At 42.2% G+C, this 18138-nt stretch overlaps 1 protein-coding gene across 1 annotated transcript; it reads right to left on the bottom strand.

The window, feature by feature from the left end:
* Positions 1-2184: 2184 nt before the first annotated feature.
* LOC147894436 (hexose carrier protein HEX6-like) lies at positions 2185-4745 on the bottom strand. Its single transcript, XM_087384494.1, has 3 exons — positions 3959-4745; positions 3208-3834; positions 2185-3059 (listed from the first exon to the last, which is right to left on the bottom strand). Exons 1-3 carry the CDS (start codon positions 4415-4417, stop codon positions 2652-2654), a joined length of 1494 nt encoding a protein of 497 aa, XP_087240620.1. The 5' UTR covers positions 4418-4745; the 3' UTR covers positions 2185-2651.
* Positions 4746-18138: the final 13393 nt, after the last annotated feature.

Here is an 18138-nt window from a genome sequence, read left to right as displayed (position 1 = left end):
ATGAACACTGATATTGAAATTGGGTTTTTGTTGGTTGGGCATACACATGAGGATATCGATCAAGTTTTTAGCACAGTCTGAAGAGAGTTTAAACATAAGGACATGGAGACGATGGATGACTTGATAAGAAAATGTGGGAGGTAAGTTGGTGGCTCCAAGGAAGGTACAATATGCTCCATGGTCAAAGGAATGTATGATTGAAAAATCTTTATTCTACCTTTCATACAAAAAGGTGGTGATGCCCTGATAGGTCATTGCGCACCACAATGACTTTTACTTTTTCTTAAAGGATGAAAAACCAGTGATGCAGTGGCAATACTATTCTCATGATACAAAATCAAAACCTTAAGAACCTTAAAGTCTCTTAACTGTAATTCCAAGCAAAGAAATGCATCCAAAATTGGCTCCTATAAAAGAATTCAATGAGAAATCCAAAGGTGAAATAGAAGGCTTAAAAGATTTTATTACATACAAAGAGGAAATGCTTCTGAGATTTCTTGATTGGAAGCCCTCTTAGAAGGAACACACTATTGTTGTAATAGCAAGACCTACCAACTGATAAAGGAATTTGAGAAAATGCGAGAAGATGATGTTAAGGAAGAATGGCCTTTATTTTGGCTAAATGTTGGTTATGACTTGTGCCCATCTTGTGGTCCCTTTGACAATGAGTTCGAATCACTACTCCCATGTCCATATTGTGGACCTAAGAAGAGAGAGTTTTTGCCACTAGTAGACATAGACGTCCATTGTTTTGTTGCAATTCGATCATCGAACAATGAACATGAGAATGTAAAGTCCTGGGTTGCAAAAGTGGTGGACGTGAGCAATATGGATGACCAGGGGAGAGCTACAACATTTATTGTGGTATGGTATGATCCAAAGGATAGGAAGGAGAACTAGGATAACAATACACTTTATACTCTTTGTATGAAAAAGGAATGGATCCCAAACCATGAAGCAGTTTTAGAGCTTTCCACATAGGCATTCATAGTATCATGGAAATCAAGGACAAAGAAAACAAAGAAGCACATGGGGTATGATGTAGAAGAAACAAAAATACCGCTACCAATATCACACATTACAAAGTTTTCAAAGATTCTCACTAAGGAGGAAGTAGAAGGAGATAGCACAAATGAAGAATGCCCATGATAATACCATTCAAGCATTAATAAAGACTGGAGATAACGGAGATCACACGGAAGTGAATGAAGATGACACCCAAGCGACAATTGATGATGAATCGGACCTTCAAACGAGCAAATGTTAAGATCGCCCATTTGTACTTAAGTCATTGTAAAGGCAGAATTAAATTATTGAAAAGGCTGTGATAGACTTCTTTGTACAAAGACTCATCCAGAGCAATATTTCTTGGAAACATATGGTAATGTAAAAATGCAGGAATAACTATTGCTATTTTTTAGAGTACAAAAGAGTCTTCCATGTCTCTTCTCTATTTAAACATTATAATTTTTTGAATCTTGATGAGTGTTATTGTTTTCTACATTGAATTTTAAGTGCATTTTCATGGATTAAATTAATAATTATTAAATTTTAAGTGCTTTTTCATGGATTTAAGTTAATAACTCAAGAAAATTTTTTAACAGGAATAGGATTCTTAGAAACAGGAAATACAAAACTAGGATTTAATAGTAGCTTTTGTATTATTAGTGCAACATTATAGAGAGATATTTATTATGTGAAAATGACAAAGTCAGAAAAAGTAAACTTTTGATTCTCGAATGATATTTTCATAAAGTAAACTTTCCATTTGGGAACTAGGATTTTTAGGATTAGTCCAAAACTAGACATTTGAGCCCAAAATTAATAAAATGTGTGTTAAGAAAGGATGGACCATTAAGTATGAGTGGAGGCCATCATTTAAATAAAGATGGTGTCCTACAACCTAAAAGACAAAAGCATTTCATACCCCTCATGTAAGGCCATTAAGTATGAGTGAAGACCATTAAGTTCTAGTGGAGACCATCATTTAAATACAGGTGGTGTCATACAACCTAAAAGACAAAAGTATTTCATACCTCTCATGTAAGGCCAAAAACTGAACCCTAAATATAATTAGTGTCAACTAAAGTGTAACAGCCTAAATTTAAACCAATATTCTGTTGCACTGAAAAACTGAACATTGGCTTTGATTAATGAAAAAGTAGTACAATTTCCAAAGGTCAAATGAGGAGAGCATGACTTTTTGAAGAGAACATTGGCTTTGATCATCCAAAAATTAGTGCACTTTTCATAGACTCTTCATAGGGCCAATGCCATGTAGCATGCATTCAATTGTCTTGACATCTCTTTTTCGGCATCTTATTGATTCATAGAACTTGCACCACATCCCCCATGTCTTCCAAGGGCACGCACCATGTTTCACGAAAGAGCGTGTCCATAAACAAGAGTCATGATTTATACCCACGCACTAACCTGAATTTAAACCAAGATTATCTTGCACTAAAAGAGCTAGCACAACTTTTGGAATGAAAAGTGAACATTTGCTTGGATAAGGAGAAATTGCTTAGATTAGCCAAAAATTAGTGCACGTTCCATGGACCTTCCATTAGCCAAAAATTAGTGCACTTTCAATGCAGATTTGAGGGCATCATGCGTTCAATTGTCTTGACATTTCTTTTCCGACATCTCATTCATTCATAGAACTTGCACCAGAAAGGGTGGTGTTTCCACACATCGCCCATGTCTTCCAAGGGCACACACCTCGTCTCAGGGAAGAACTTGTGCACAAACAGAGTCATGATCAGTACCCACCCCGCGAAGAAGAAAAATAATCCCGCTTTGAAGTGGCACAGCATCGCCAGAAACGATTGCGCCGTCACGAAGATGAAGAACATGATCACGCAGATGTTGATGCTCTGCCCCGCCGACCTGATCTCCAGCGGGAAGATCTCGCTCGGCACGAGCCATCCCAGGGGCCCCCATGACCAGCCGAACGTCACGCAATAGAGAGTTATTAGAATGACTCCCAGAACGGCGTATGGTTTGGTGAGTGAGTTGTGGGCATGCAGCTTCAATTGCAGCAGGAGTCCCGTCAGCACCTGTAGAAACAGCGATCTCATCACAGTAACTATTCAGAAGGTAACAAGTCTTCGCTATGAACAAATCGATGGTTTGCAGGGCTTCGCTGAAGATGCGAATATAAAATACAAACTTGCTACTATTCACGTGTAGCTTCCAGATTATTACCAGGATAACGAACATCTGCCATCCGCCGTGTAGAAACAGCTTCCTACGCCCAACTCTGTCCACCACCAAAGCAGCGATTATAGCAGTTAGGAGTCCCACACCACCAAGGATCACTGAAGAGTAGAGTGATGCATTGGAACCAAACCCGAGCGTTTGGAAAAGCACCGGGGCATAAAATGTGATTATGTTAATCCCTGTGACCTGCTGAAAGAAGGGGATGGCGAATGCCATAACTAATTGAGGGCGGTATTTTCTCGACAATATGTTGCGCCATGGATGCTTCACCTTCTTGCATAGCTCTATGGCCTCAACGAGATCGTCAAATTCCGCCTTTACATCGGGTGTGCCACGCATTTTCTCCAAAATTGTGCGGCCTTCCTCTAGGAAGCCTCGCTGAATAAGGCTGCTGGGTGAGTCGGGCAAAAAGAGCGACCCGACAGTCAAGATGATCGCAGGAACGAAAGCCAAGCCAAGGGAAAGCCGCCAACCCCAAGGAACGATCTTTCCAGTTCCATAGTTCAGTAGGAAAGCCGATGCGCCTCCGATCTGTATGGCTATTTGAAAGAAAGTAGTAAGGCCACCGCGCAACTTTGGGGGAGCCATTTCTGAAAGGTAAAGCGGCACGGCCTGCAAATTTCACAAAGTCATCAGAACCTTGAATTTCGAGTGACGAGCAGTTCATTCTTTCTTTACGAACACCATCACAAACGGCTTTTGTTGATAAAAGCACACAGGGCAGGAGATTCTGAACTTGATTTGTGAAACCAATTCCGACTCCTAGCATGATACGCCCTATAATGAGCATTGCCAGATTCTCCGCAGCACCGTTAAGAGTCGACCCAATAAGGAAACAAACGCCTCCTGCAAACATGGAGGCTCTCCTTCCATAGCTCTTGGTAGTGGCAGATGCGAAGAAGGATGTAATGAATCCAGAAAGGTACAGCGAGGAGGTGAACATAGTGAGCAACTGACTGTCGAACTTGCAGTAATTATCAGTAGCGGCGGAGTGGCGTTGGCGGTAGACGGAGGGGAAGAATTTGAGGAGGAAGTCATCCATGGAGGTGACACCACCGGAGATGCCGAGGTCGAAGCCGAAGATGATACCACCGGAAGAGGCAGTGATACAAGCTAAGACGACGAAGGGGGTGGTAGAATGAGAGTAATGGTAGTGATGTTGGGAGGAAACGTGGAAGGTGGCAACGCCTGGCATATTGTTGATGCCTTATCTTCTCTTTCAAAAAGAACAGAAGAAGAAAAAGAAGAACTATATGGTCAAGAGAAGAAGAAGAACTATATCATCAAGGGAAGTAGAAGAACTATATGGTCGAGAGAAGAACAACTATATCATCAAGAGGAGAAGAAGAACTATACGGTGAAGAGAAGAACTATATGATCAAGAGAAGGAAAATAACTATATCATCAAAGAGTGAGAACAGAAGAAGAACAAGAGCTCGTGAACAGAAGAACAAGAGCTTGTGACTAGAACAAGAACAACTACATAAGGATGATCAAGAGAAGAACAAGAACTATATGACGATGGTGAGCTTGGGAGCTAGGCTAGTAATACACATGTACCCTTTTCACATTAATGTCATCTCACATAGCCACTAGCTTCGCCCAACTACAGTATCTCCCACACACCTTTCTCGGTTTCGTGGACAAACATCACTACTCCTCCTTACGTCTTCCATTTTGACTCCACTTGCCATCACCTCATTGGCATCTTCATTTAGCCACTCACATTTCGCTCTGTGGATGGTTGGGGTTAATTCAAGTTTTATCCACTCATACTTCGCTTTGTGGAGAGCTGGGGCAAATTCAAGGTCTCTTGTTGCAAGTCTCTCCTCCGTGGAGCATGATCTCCTCCACCGTCTCCATTAACTTTGTGTTTCAACTCTTTAATGGCTTCAATTGCCACCATCCCTATGATGACATTTCATGCCTTCACTTCTCATAATCATCCACACAAAGTAAGCTAATCACAAAGCCCAATCATGGCCTATTGGTTGTCCATGAGTGCTCATCATCCTCCCATGAAAGTCCTCTTATACTTGAAGTTTGAGTTAGTGTAATTACCAGCTAACATTAATTAATTGCTATATATTAGCTTTTTTTATTTGTTTCTACCAATACTCTTATACATGGGGTTTATTTGTCTTAAGTCTTGGTCCACATCACTTGAATAGCTGCGTTAAGTACCCTTGAGGGTAGCTCTATTACATGGGTGGAAAAACTTAAACTGTGACCATTCAATGAGTAAATGCTAAGAAATGCTTCACAATCTATTCTACGTCACTTGAGAGAAGGAAGAGAGTGGGAAGAACCACATAGAATATGCAAGAATCACTTTAAACTAGTAGCTGTCTTTATCTATAGAGATTAGGCCTACAAAAAGTCTAATGATGAAAGTGCCACTAAAGCCTTTCCACAAAGACTTGTGAGATGCGTAGTTATGTGGATGTGTTCAAAATGGAGCTCTATTATAGAAGTGGTAGGCTATTCATTTTGTATGCTGCGTAAAGTTGCATGTTCAATTGGGGCTATACTTTGAATACATCTAGAAATGTGATAGAGATGTGATGTTACTTCATACATCAATCGTACTCATTGAATAATGCAAAATATTGGCAAGACACACATGCAAAATATTGGCCAGACACATATGCACTCATTGAATAACGCAAAATATTGGCTAGACACATGAAAAATATTGGCCAAACACATATGGAGTAAAATTTTGGAAAACTTAGGCTGGATAGAGTTATAGAGTAGAATTCTCACACAAAGGAAGAACACCATTAATGGACTTCACCTACCACCTCATCATGTGCCTCTCTCTCTCTCTCCCTCCCTCCCTCCCTCCCTCTCTCTCTCTCTCACACACACACACACACACACACACACACACACATACAAAGGCCTAAATTTTGATTAATTCAAGGTGGCAGTACTACCTTGCATGGTAATGAGTGATTAGAGGTGATTGGGTTTAGAGTGAGCAGAGATGTTGTTTTTGATGAGATGAGTAGCTAGTATAAACCAGTAAATGTGATTGATGATGTCGATGCATATTACAATAGACCTCAAGAAGTATTAGGGGAAATTTAGACTCAAAAAGGGACTCTTGGATTAGTCCCTTAAGATTTGTGATTAGTAAACCCGCCAATGGGAAGGCTTGGGCATTAAAAGAATGGAGGATTCCATATTGGCCTCTCATTGGTGGAGAGACGTCCCTTGGTCCCCACTAGGCTCCCACTTGCCTCCTCTTTCCCCCACCACCTCTTGGGGCATTTACTCCCCCTTGACTTTTTCATGGTCCCCCTACCCTCCTCCCTCACTCCGTGGGCTCCCAAAATCACGAGTTTTTTTTCCTCCAAAAAATCAAAATTTTCCAAAAGTGTCCCCAACCCCCCAAACACCTCCCAAACTATCCCCATTGATTCTCGACCTTCCTCCTAGCCTCCTTCTCCTCTCAGCCTCCTCTCAACCTCCTCCTCCTCTCAACTAACATCCTCTCAGCCTCCTCCTCCTCCTCTCAACCTCCCCTCAACCTCCTCCTCTCAACCTCTTCCTCCTCTCAGCCTCCTCTTAGCTTCCTCCTCTCAAACTCCACTCATCCTCCCCCTCTCAATATCCTTAGCCTCCTCTCAATATCCTCACAACCTCTTCTTTCTCTTAGCCTAGTCCTCTCAATCTCTTCCTCTTTTCTTTCTCCCATTCTTTCCATATTTATGAAGCGCTCCTCTTCCACTAGACCAGATGTAAGACACATTTTGAAGAAGTACTTCATTTTGGGATTGCTCAAAAGGGGCTTGTATGGGAGCGAGGGTAAGAAGACTATGTTGTGGAGAGAGAGAGAGAGAGAGAGAGAGAGAGAGATATGGATTTCCATGCAATGTGTGCATGTGTGTGTGTGATTTCACTAAAAAGAAATAGGTTTTAGGGTAATACATGATTGTATAAAGAAAAGCACAAAGAAAGAGGAAAATAGAAGAGTGTAAAAGCACAAGGAAGGAGAAAAATAGAAAGGCAATGGGGAGTTTTCAATAATCTACTTATTAATTATAACTTTTATTTAAATTATTTTCTTTTAGTTTAACTTGCATGGTGATATAAATTTATGAAGCTCTGGCCCCACGTCACTCTCAGGTTCATCGACACTGGTCTCTTAATCTCTAGTGTCATTCCCGCACCTCGATCACCTTGCTCTGTGATGACAATAGGTATGTGTTGGAGTGTATAAAAGGAGTGTATATGTTTAGAGAGACTATGGGAGAGGAAATGGTAATATTTAGAGAGGGCTAGGTGATACTTAAAGTGGCATGACTACTATGAAATGAATGGTTGTGCCCATGCCTTGCTTTTGACCCTTTCGATGTTGGTCCCCAAGCTCTTGTGTCGATCTCGAGAAATCGAGACAGTGGACATGCTGCATTCGCATTACTCTTGAGCCTATCTATGCCAGTCTACGTCGACCCTGGTGCGCAGCATTGGTTTTGATCCTATCAATGCGCTCTTGTGCCGATCTCGAGAAGTTGAGACAATGGCCATGGTGCGTCAGGGTCGAGAGTGTTTACATCGGCCCAGAACGACCTTGATGCACCCATCGCTCTTGACACTGTGGACTATAGCACTACCCACCATATGTATGTGTTGGAGTGAAAGGAGCGAGTATAGAAAGAGTGTTTATATTTAAACAAGGTTTGAAGAAAATAATTAGTTTATGTTTAGTTAAACTCTCACTATATATTTAGAAGACTCCTTCATAATCACTCTTTAGAAGATCTAGAAGTCTTGTCAAGTGATCCTCATACATGTTGGACTTTTTGGTTTGAATGCAATTTCCAGATTAGGCCACCCCAAAATTTGGGTCATTTGATCCTATGGCTACTTCTAGGAAAGATTCAAGCGGCATGTTTTGTATTGTACAGAAGTGAAAACAATCATTAGATTGAATCTCATAGTAGGAAGAATATTCTTGAGCACTTCCTATGCTTCTTAGAAAATGGAGTGATCCGCTTGGGAAATGGGAACTATAGGTGAGTAGGGATGTGTTCATTTCTATGTCAGTGTTGCCATAAAAATTAGGAGAGCCTTTATTTTTTAATCAAGAAAATGAGCCTCTAATCTTTGAATTGACTACTTGCAGGTAATGATATGACACTTCTTCAGCACTTGGCATCCCTAATGAGGCAAATGAAGCATCAATTTTGCAATGTAAAAGCTACTAGCGAGGCGACAAATTGTGTACTTGATTTTCAAGTTGCGGAAGACAGTTTCAATAATAGCATTGTTCGAAAGACGCCATTTGTGGAACGTCACCTTGATAGGAGGAGTACACCACAAGATAGTGCAAAGCCTTTTCAAAGGCCCAAGAAAAAGCCTCTTGTAACCAATGCAAAAAAAACTAGAAAAGCAAGCTGCATCAAGACAAGCTACATCTTGATATTATTATAATTCTTGAAAAATTCTGTGGATTGACAATCTTATTGATGCTTGTTAAATTCTCTTAAATGTATTTCTCTTAATCTTGGAACATTGTGTGGATAATTTCAAGTGCATGCTCACACATTGCTTGTGTGTAAATAGTGGGGTCACACTAGGTGTGCTTTGGATTATGTGCATACCAATAGTGTGCAATGAAGTCAATTGTATTGGTTAGAAGGCGGAATGAAGTCAATTGTATTACATCTCCTTTCATGCCATAGGTTTGTAGGCATGGCGGGACTACACATTTACAATGTATGCACATTAAGACAATGCATTATATGATTGAAAAGAGCAACATGTATAACAAAGGAAAGATTTGTATTGTGACTCATGAGAAATAAGGCTTGCAATGTTATTTCCAAAATAAAGATTACAAAGCAATAGTTGCAAATATGTCTTTAGTCCTCCTCAGAAGAAGCATCAACAAAAGGGTTATTATAGTTTGCCTCTGGGATGAGGGTTGTAGCCTTAGAGGTCTAAAGGGCTCCACACTTTCTGAGAACCTTCTTAGAAGTCAGACACAAACGCTTCTCCTTGCGAGTTAGAGCTTGCCAGGTAGCCATGATGCCCTGAGCATGCTCTTCAATCCATTGTGCTTCATCTCATGCTTCTTTGCAAGGCAAGGTCTTCCACATTTCTTTAGCTGCACAGTTTGCCCTATATAAAGCATGGGCCTTGGAGTTGGCATACCTCCCTTCGATTGAGAATGAGCGCTTTATCGACCGATGTATGTGACGAGAAGCGCTTGGTGCATCTTCATTTTTCCCTTTTGTGCGTACTTGTCGTGTCTTTGGTCCCAGCTTCAACTATGGAATAGGAGACATGTTGTGTGCAATTTGTCTATGGTTGTTGAAGGTCCTCAAAACTGTAACCTTCTTCTGTTGAAGCGGGCAATTTTTTACCAAGCAAACAAACCAATACTTCCCTGGACCATCCACTCCATGCTTAAAATTTTTACCCATTTCATTTTCTGGTGGAAATGTGTAGCACCTCAACTTAGCCAATGGTGTGTGAGTATGAAAGAAGTTTTAAAATTTTCTTTTTTTTAAAAACGTAATGGGAAGATTATATTCACACTTAGAAATTATATTCTAAGAGTACACTACACTTCCAAAGCCCTACAAAACACAGATCATATTCACAATTAGGCGAACAGCCTGACTCCAAATGAGGTGCTAGCGATATCATAGAGGGCGAGGCGGGAGACTTAGTGAAAGTTTATGACACCCCATACTTTTGGCCTGAGGAGAATCTTAGAGGTACTCGATCCTTGCAGAGAAACTGAGTCACGAGAGCCCCCAAGAGGAGCTTCAAGCAGAGAAAGCAGTCATGAGCGCCCCCAAGAGGAGCCTCAAAGAGTGTGAGATTGCGAATCTGCGACTGTGGGAAAGCGAGTGGAAGACGGGGTTGAGCGCGGAGCTACATGAGTTGAAGCCATAGTGCCAAAACACCCACAAAGTCAAGCCAAAGGCTGGCAGATACCACCAAGAGAGAGAGGAGACCTACGCGAGTTCATTTGCTGAACCTTCGTTGTCCTTCACAAAAAATGAAAACTCAGCGACAACAGGGGAACGATGAATGCTTACCTACCTTACAGCCTGAGCGACAGAGTCCACGATGAAGCTGGAGGAGGTGCGGAGGAGAAGCTTGGACAATGGAAGAAAGGAGAGGCTGGAGGATCGTCCAGCCAGCCAGCTCACTAGGCGCCGCTCACGTGGAGATGGATTTAAAATCCTACATCTTCGAAAGTAGGAATTTGAAGGTGAATGGATTTCACCTTCAAACGGGATGGCTGGAAACGTTCTCAGGCACCGTTGGGAAGGAGAGGGTCCCATGGTGCACCCCGTCTCGACGTCCAGCTCAGGAGGCTCCGCAGAAACGACAAAATCTCCCCGATGGAGATTATCCTCAGGCGGAGTCTTCCGTCCATCTATAGGGAATCAGGCATGAAGTACGTGCTGCTCCCTCAACTCATTCTCATATAGTGGAGCAAGAGGCAAAATATGTCGTGAAGCACAAGACTAATATGGGCTCATTACAGAGTACAGATCTTCCCAGTGAATGCGCACTAAACTACCAAATGTTGTCACAAAGAGAAATGCCGAAATTGACCGGGAAGTTTGTAGCATATGTTCAACGAGCGCATCTCCAGGGACATATACTCTCCCACACAGTCCATCCGCTCTATATATACAAGTAGCTGGACCCGTCTAGGACGGACTGGTAGCCTCTACGACGGGCTGGTAACCTCCCACCCCCTCTCTCTCTCTCTCTCAATTTACATGTTCTTTATGTGTATGTCTAGAAGGAAGTAACAAAAAATCCATTGGAGTGGCTCTCTTTGCCTCTTTATATATGTAAAAACACGATTATTAAAATTTAAATATAGTGCCTTTACAGAGAACACACTTTGCCTCTTTATATATGTAAAAACACGATTATTAAAATTTAAATATAGTGCCTTTATAGAGAACACACTTTCACACCATCTCTCTTTATCTACGCATGTGTGTGTATGTGTGAGTGTGTGCATGTGTGTGTGCGTGTGCATGCACATGTCTCCCTCTCCATCGTATATGTATAAGAACACAATTACTAAACTTGGTTCAACGACTTTGAAAAATACTTTTATACCAATGGAGCTCTCTCTCTCTCTCTCTCTCTCTCTCTCTCTCTCTCTCTCTCCCCCCCCCCCCCCCCCCATATGGACGTATAATAGTACAACGATAGAAATTTCATTGTTGAAACCGTCGAACAAAACATAAAAATTGAAAGTGCATGCATATCCGAAAGTCCATAAAGCTCCAATCCCAGCGTGCCAGTGACACCTACGCAAGCAAAAAAGGATAAATGTAAGAATTTAGAAATTTGAATGGCAAGATACTTGTTTACAAATGAAACCTGTGATGCTCCATGAGAGTGCTTACCACCATCACATCGAGTGGTGAGTCAGTTTCTAAAGAAAGTGTACGTGTACTCACCGTTTCTACCTTGACCAAAGGCACGCATCGACCGACGCACTCTGTATCCTCTAAACACAACAACACAAAGCAACTATAGACGTGCAAAATGGCGAGCGCATCTATAGCATTACTTGAATAGAGAAATTACGGGCGCATCTAATAGCGCGTCTAATAGCTCGTCTATTTGCATGTGTATTAACACGTCTATTAGCACATCTACACTGAGAAAATACGGGCTCGTCTAACATTGCGTTTATCAATGCGTCTATTTGTGCGTGTATTAGCGCATCTATTTGCGTGTCTACACTGGGAATTAGACGCGTATTTAGACGCTAAATAAAGAATACAGAAAGTGAGATTTTGGTGTACATCATTGCTTTTCAAACATTGCCCATGATTACCAAAGCACATAATTTTAACAAAAACAACAATGCTTTTTTGCAAGCCCACATATACAAGAATTAAGTGAGGTGAGGAGAATGAGACAATATGTAAAATAGTTTTGCCAATATCAATGATGGGCTACGGTTCAATCTCATCCTCAATGAGATCAACCCTTGCCAAACTATCTACTTCAAAATCGAAGCAAGTGTTTAGATCTACAAATACATTCAACCCACTACTACTTGTGCTACTCATGTGCTCATCGAAATCAGCATCACCAATGGTAGGCTCGTCCTCACGGGTAATGGCCTCAATATCTGTATCTCCTATCTCATGATCATCCTCCTCTCTCGTATCACGGTCGTCATCACCTCCATGGCCATGATCATCCTCCATACGCTCCATATTAGTAAATGTACTATACATCACTTTGAAATATGGCATAATAGGTATGACATGCCACCATCTATTATTATCCACCATTGGTTGATAGACAACCTAATTCAAACACAAATACAATCATGTTATTTTCCTTGCATCAAAGGTATCAAATATTTAAAAGCGAGTATTTTTATATGTGTGCACAGTACCTGTTCACATTGTTGCGGTAGTACTAGTGTGTCCTTCCTACTTTGCCAAAACTTTGTGGAGTCAATAGTTACAAAGCCACTTGTATGGCGTTTGATTGTTGCATTAGGGCCTCTTTCCACCATGTCCTTAAACCACTTTATATCCAAAACATACACAAAGAAGCATTGAAAGTCAAGCTTAATAATATCTTGGATTATGCCACAATGATCATCCATGGCTCCATTGGCTCCCTCAAAGCTAGCAATGACGCCGCAATCTTGTGTGTTTCTCTTATCATCAATCCGTTGTGTTCGAAAATGCTTGCCCTCACACCATATAGCATTGAACATAGTACACTACACCAAGAAAAAATTAATTAAATAAGCAATCTAAATTATTGACAGCTCCTAACTAATGCATAACATTCTATATACCGACCTTGCTCATGCATCCCCTAGCATACTCCCATTCTTCCATTATGATATGCATCCCCTCGTCTTTCTCTGCTTTCTCCATTTCATCAAGTAGCCAATCCACATAAATATCCTTTGGAAGTGCTCTTAGATACTGAGGGTATGGCACACGAGATCCGTGGTGTGTACGAAAGAGGGCCCTTTCTTCTTGTCTTCTTGCCTTTGCATCCTCGTATCTTGTCACCCATCTTTTCATCACATCACTATTAAGCACACAATAGAGGTTGATACTATTATGCAACTCCATGTCTATTACTTTGTTGCGTCCTTTCCCTTGAGGCACAAAAGAGGTCATCCTTAGGTCTTCATCATCTCTCCATAGTCGTGGGAGAGAGCTATCCACATCAACAAGAAACTCAAAAATATATACAAGTGACTCTTGTACCAACCAACCCTCGGCCATGCTACCTTCGGGTCTTGCATTTTGTCTCACAAAGCCCTTCAAGGTCTTCATGAAGCGCTCGAGGAAGAACAACCATCGTGCATGTATAGTACTGCATATAGCAATCTCATCCACCAAATGCACTATAAGATGTAGTTGGCTTGTGAGAATAGAACGTGGAAATGTCTCCTTCACTAAACAAACCACCTCCACTGACATAACTCGAGCATTCTCAAGCATGGTGGGATCTATTTCCTTTGAGCTCACATACCTAGAAGATGAAAAAGTACAGCATATTAGCAATATGAACACCTTGCATGGAGCATTGATACACATCATATTTTGTATCATGTAAAGTACCTCACAAGCTCGCCCATCTTGTAAATACAATCTTTCACGTCCTTCAATGCACTACGAGAAATGCTAGTAGGTAGTATGAACTGAACCCACGAGGAGGTGGTTGATTAGTTGCTTATAATTATTCACTCACAAATTTGAAAGGAAAAAGATATTATGCACATAAAATACTTACTTGGAGCATCTTGTGCCAATCATGAGATTTCAAGCCATATAATTGCTCTACACCTCTTTTCTTGCTCTTTGTAAAGGCTCCCTTCAAACACCTCATGCATCCAGTGGGAGTACGAATTGTAGTAATAGCGTGCTTCACCGCTGCCATCTCTAGCTTTGATAACCTCCACGGTGCACGAGGTAAAAAAACATGCCCATTTGGTCTCTCTTGTGGCCAAGCTTCACGCATCCTCCCTGTGGTACGTAGATCCTCCCTTATGCCTACGGAATCTCGTGTCCCATTCAAATGCTCCCAAATGGTAGATGCCACATTCTTGAAGATATGCATGGGATCAAGCAAGTGATTTATCTTGAGGTGGGACCAATATGGTAAACGATAAAAGATGGAGTATCTAAACAAAAGATGGTGTTAGCGGGCAATCTTTATTTCTAGCCAATATAGCACACAATAGTTACAAACCCTTATCGGCTCATGCCAAGTGGTGGAGGAGTCGTGGAACCATCCCAAATTCTCATCCAATCTCCCGTAGTGAGTGATTGTGGGAGGATTTCATTCCAAGGGGCAACATATCTAGGATGATCAGGTGGAAGAAATCGATGGTGATTCTCATAGATGACCTTATTCAATGCGTCTGCCCGTGAGGTAACTAGCGGAAGGACCACAAACAGGACATGCATGGTAACCCGATGTAGCGAGACCTGAACAATAGACGCAATTAAGAGTTGAAGGTGGGTTTAGGGTGCCACATTCTTTGCCTATTCATAATTAGAAGTGCAATGCTTACCTGAACACTCGCCATAGCCTGGGAAGTCATGCATCGTCCACATCAAGACTGCTTTGCAGTTGAAGTCTCGTGACGAGGGAGGCCTGCTCACATCATGCACCTCGATACCTCTCCAAAGTATCTCTAGCTTGTCAATCAAAGGCTCCATAGTCGTGGGAGAGAGCTATCCACATCAACAAGAAACTCAGAAATATATACAAGTGACTCTTGTACCAGGGAGGCCTGCTCACATCATGCAGCAGCTCGATACCTCTCCAAAGTATCTCTAGCTCGTCAATCAAAGGCTCCAAATAAACATCAGGATTTTTGACTTTATGTTTCCTTGGAATTAGAAGGGATAGCATAACATGTCCTTTCTTAATAGCCATAGAGGGTGGAAGATTATAATTCACCAATATCACTGGCCATACACTGTAAGAGGTGCTTTTGAGACCAAATGGGTTCACACCGTCCATACCCAATCCAAGTCTCAAGCTCCTAGGTTCTTCCTTGAAGCTTGGCCATGTATCTTCAATATGCTTCCACGCAGGAGAGTCTGCGGGAGTTCTCCACTTGCCATCGGTTGATCGATGGGAGGAATGCCACGACATGAGCTCTGCAATGGATTTGCACTTGAACATATGTTGGATGCGAGGAATTATGGAAAAATGTCGCAGAACCTTACGAGGCACGTCCAAAGTTTTGAGATCTGCTCTATATCTTGCCTCTCCACAAGTAGGGCACTCTCTTGCATCCTTATGTAGTCCACGAAACAAAACGCAATCGTTGATGCATACATGGATGCGCTTCTAATCTAATCCTCCAAGAGAGGTCACATGTTGCCTTGCCATATCTCTTGAGGTCGGTTATTTATTCTCCCTTGGAAGCATTTTACATAATAGCCTACACGTGAAGACCATAAATGAGGAAAAGCATTCAAGGAATTGACCCACTAGCATAATTCACCATGTTTGCAAAATAGACTTTAAAGCTTACTTAAGTAATGCACTCAAACTTGCATTGCTTCATCCATAGATGGTTTGCAAGTTTAGTAACTCAAGGGAGGCACATAGAATAGAGAATGTGCACCCATCAAACAGTGGCGTCGATGCTGCGGTAAAAAGATCATCCTGCTCCATGCTATCATCCCTCCCTTCGGATTGATGGACATATAAATCCCGCACCATATCATCAAACACCTCCTCCTCCACGGCTTCATGAGGTAATGGCGGAGGGCTACTATCACCATCACTCCATGCATCCGTAACGGTCCCTCCTGAAGATCCCACCTCATATCGCCGACGCTTTGCCTCCTCACGGTGAGCATAGGGCAACATATGCGGGTGTGGCACTGCATCCCGTATCAAATTAAAACGGGATCATAACTCAAACATATGAACACCCATAGTTTCTCAATCAACCTTAACTCTTTAACACTTACCATGTTTACAGTCGTATCCCATTCTCCATACTTTGAGATGTGATTGAGTGTAATCCTACGTGCACGATACATGTTTCCTCGACATCGATCACACATACATTTGATTTTTTGCTCCAACCACATTTCGCAATGGTGGATACGGAGGGATTCATCCTCACTGGAGTTACTTGTTGAAGATGAAGACATCCTACAAACAAACAACCCAAAAATATTTGCTTTTCTTCAAATATTTAATTTTAAAACTCTGTGGCACGTCTAAAGGTGCATCTAAAACCGTGTATGTCTGTTTTGTGGTGCGCATCTAAAACCGTGTCTGCTCTGTGTATTTAGACATGGAATTACACATGCTTATAGACGCGCTTATAGATGTGGTTTTAGATGCGACTATAGACGCGGTTTTCAAATCTACTTTTAGCGTGCTTGCTTTGCTTTCCTTCACATAAGCTTCGTGCGGCTTGCTTGCTTTGTTATTAACAGATCCACAGTCCGACACTTAAGAGGAAGGCACCCACACTTACTTCCAGGCTTACAGGAGAAGAGGGTGAACAAGGAAGGGAAGCAACTTTGAAGAAGGACAAGAAGCTTCCATACCTCTATCCAAGGTAAGTCTCTTTATGGTTCTTCTTCTTTGGAAGTTGCTCTCTTTGGATTTGTCCTTTGTCGTATCCAGGAATCGGTTGATTTTGGTATTAGTATTACGCTTTTGTGTCGAGCGCATGTCCTTTTTCACTTTTTAGAATAGTCCGTCTGTCGGAGTGCGTCTATAGATGCGTCTCAGAGCGCGTCTAAAACCGCATCTACAGGTGCGTCTATCAACATGTGTAGCCTATTTATAGACACAGACAACCGCATCTATAGACGTGCTGTTATATGCAAAAATAGATGTGTTTCTCAGACGCATCTATAGACGCGCTCCGACAGTTTTAGACGCTTCCCTTCCCTTCCCTTCTCTTCTCTTCCCTTCCCTTTTCTCTCTCTTTTTCTCTTCTTTTTCTCTTCTCAGCTCATCAATAATCTTCTTTTTTTCTTTTTTCTAGTTCATCATGTGGCCAGGAAGCTCTTCAGGCTCACCTGATCTCCGGAAGTCTATTTTTAGGGAGTTATATAAACTTTTAGGGCACCCTCCCAATCCTGTGGAGTTATACGGCTACATGATGGGTACTCTAACCACCCCCTAGGAGTTGGCACTACAGACTCCAAACCACCCCAATCCCACACCAGCTGAGATTATTCCAGTGGAGTTAGCACAGCCTAGCTGGCTACATAGCCGAGGCCCTTCCCCCATGCCGTCCCCCCATGCCATCTTATGCCCCTTCCCCCATGCCGCCAGGAGGTCCTTCTATCTTGCGGAGCCATTGGCGTAATCCTGTGCAGTCGAGACTCAGTTCTCCAGCTACGAGTGGTCCATGTAGTCCTGTGCAGTCTCCAGCTATGAGTTGCCAGCGTACTAGCTCGACACGACACGGTAGCAGGCGTAGTAGCAGGGAGAGCGGTGGGGGATGCATGGCACAGTGCTTTGGGAGGGGTGGTGGTGGGGACGATGATGATTCAGATGATTTAGACGTGCCTCTAGGTGATGGTACGATCTTCTATGACATCACTTAGAGAGGAGGCATCTTGATGGATGCATGGGGGAAGGACATCATGGCCTTCATGCGCTCTGTAATTGCTAACAATTACAAAGATTGCTTTATCCACTACAAAGACCAGCCAAAGAGGTTGGCTGATGAAACCCTCGCTGCTATTCGCTCTAGGTATCCTAACCCCCCCAATCGTCAGTTCACAGATAAATGGGCCAAGTCAAAGATTGTTACGATACTTGGCAATAAAAGATCTTTGCTTAAGATGCAGGCACTAGCGGAGCTTGCCAGGCTCGAGGGAGGTCAACCACCAAGGGGCCCGTCCCACACTGCTCACAAGCATAAGTGGAAGA

Source organism: Dipteris shenzhenensis, chromosome 14 (genome assembly GCF_047967505.1).
Source record: "Dipteris shenzhenensis isolate YYH24624 ecotype China chromosome 14, Dip_SZ_1.0, whole genome shotgun sequence".
Taxonomy (NCBI): Eukaryota; Viridiplantae; Streptophyta; class Polypodiopsida; order Gleicheniales; family Dipteridaceae; genus Dipteris; species Dipteris shenzhenensis.
The sequence above is the reverse complement of the archived record's forward strand: the minus strand, read 5'-3'. Positions and strand labels throughout refer to the sequence as shown.

Coding starts and splice junctions, on each gene's coding strand:
- LOC147894436 (XM_087384494.1), bottom strand. CDS start 4,417: ATGCCAGGCGTTGCCACCTTCCACGTTTCCTCCCAACATCACTACCAT. Junction 3,835..3,958: donor GAATTGGTTTCACAAATCAA/GTTCAGAATCTC, acceptor TGAAATTTGCAG/GCCGTGCCGCTTTACCTTTC. Junction 3,060..3,207: donor GGCAGATGTTCGTTATCCTG/GTAATAATCTGG, acceptor CTGTTTCTACAG/GTGCTGACGGGACTCCTGCT.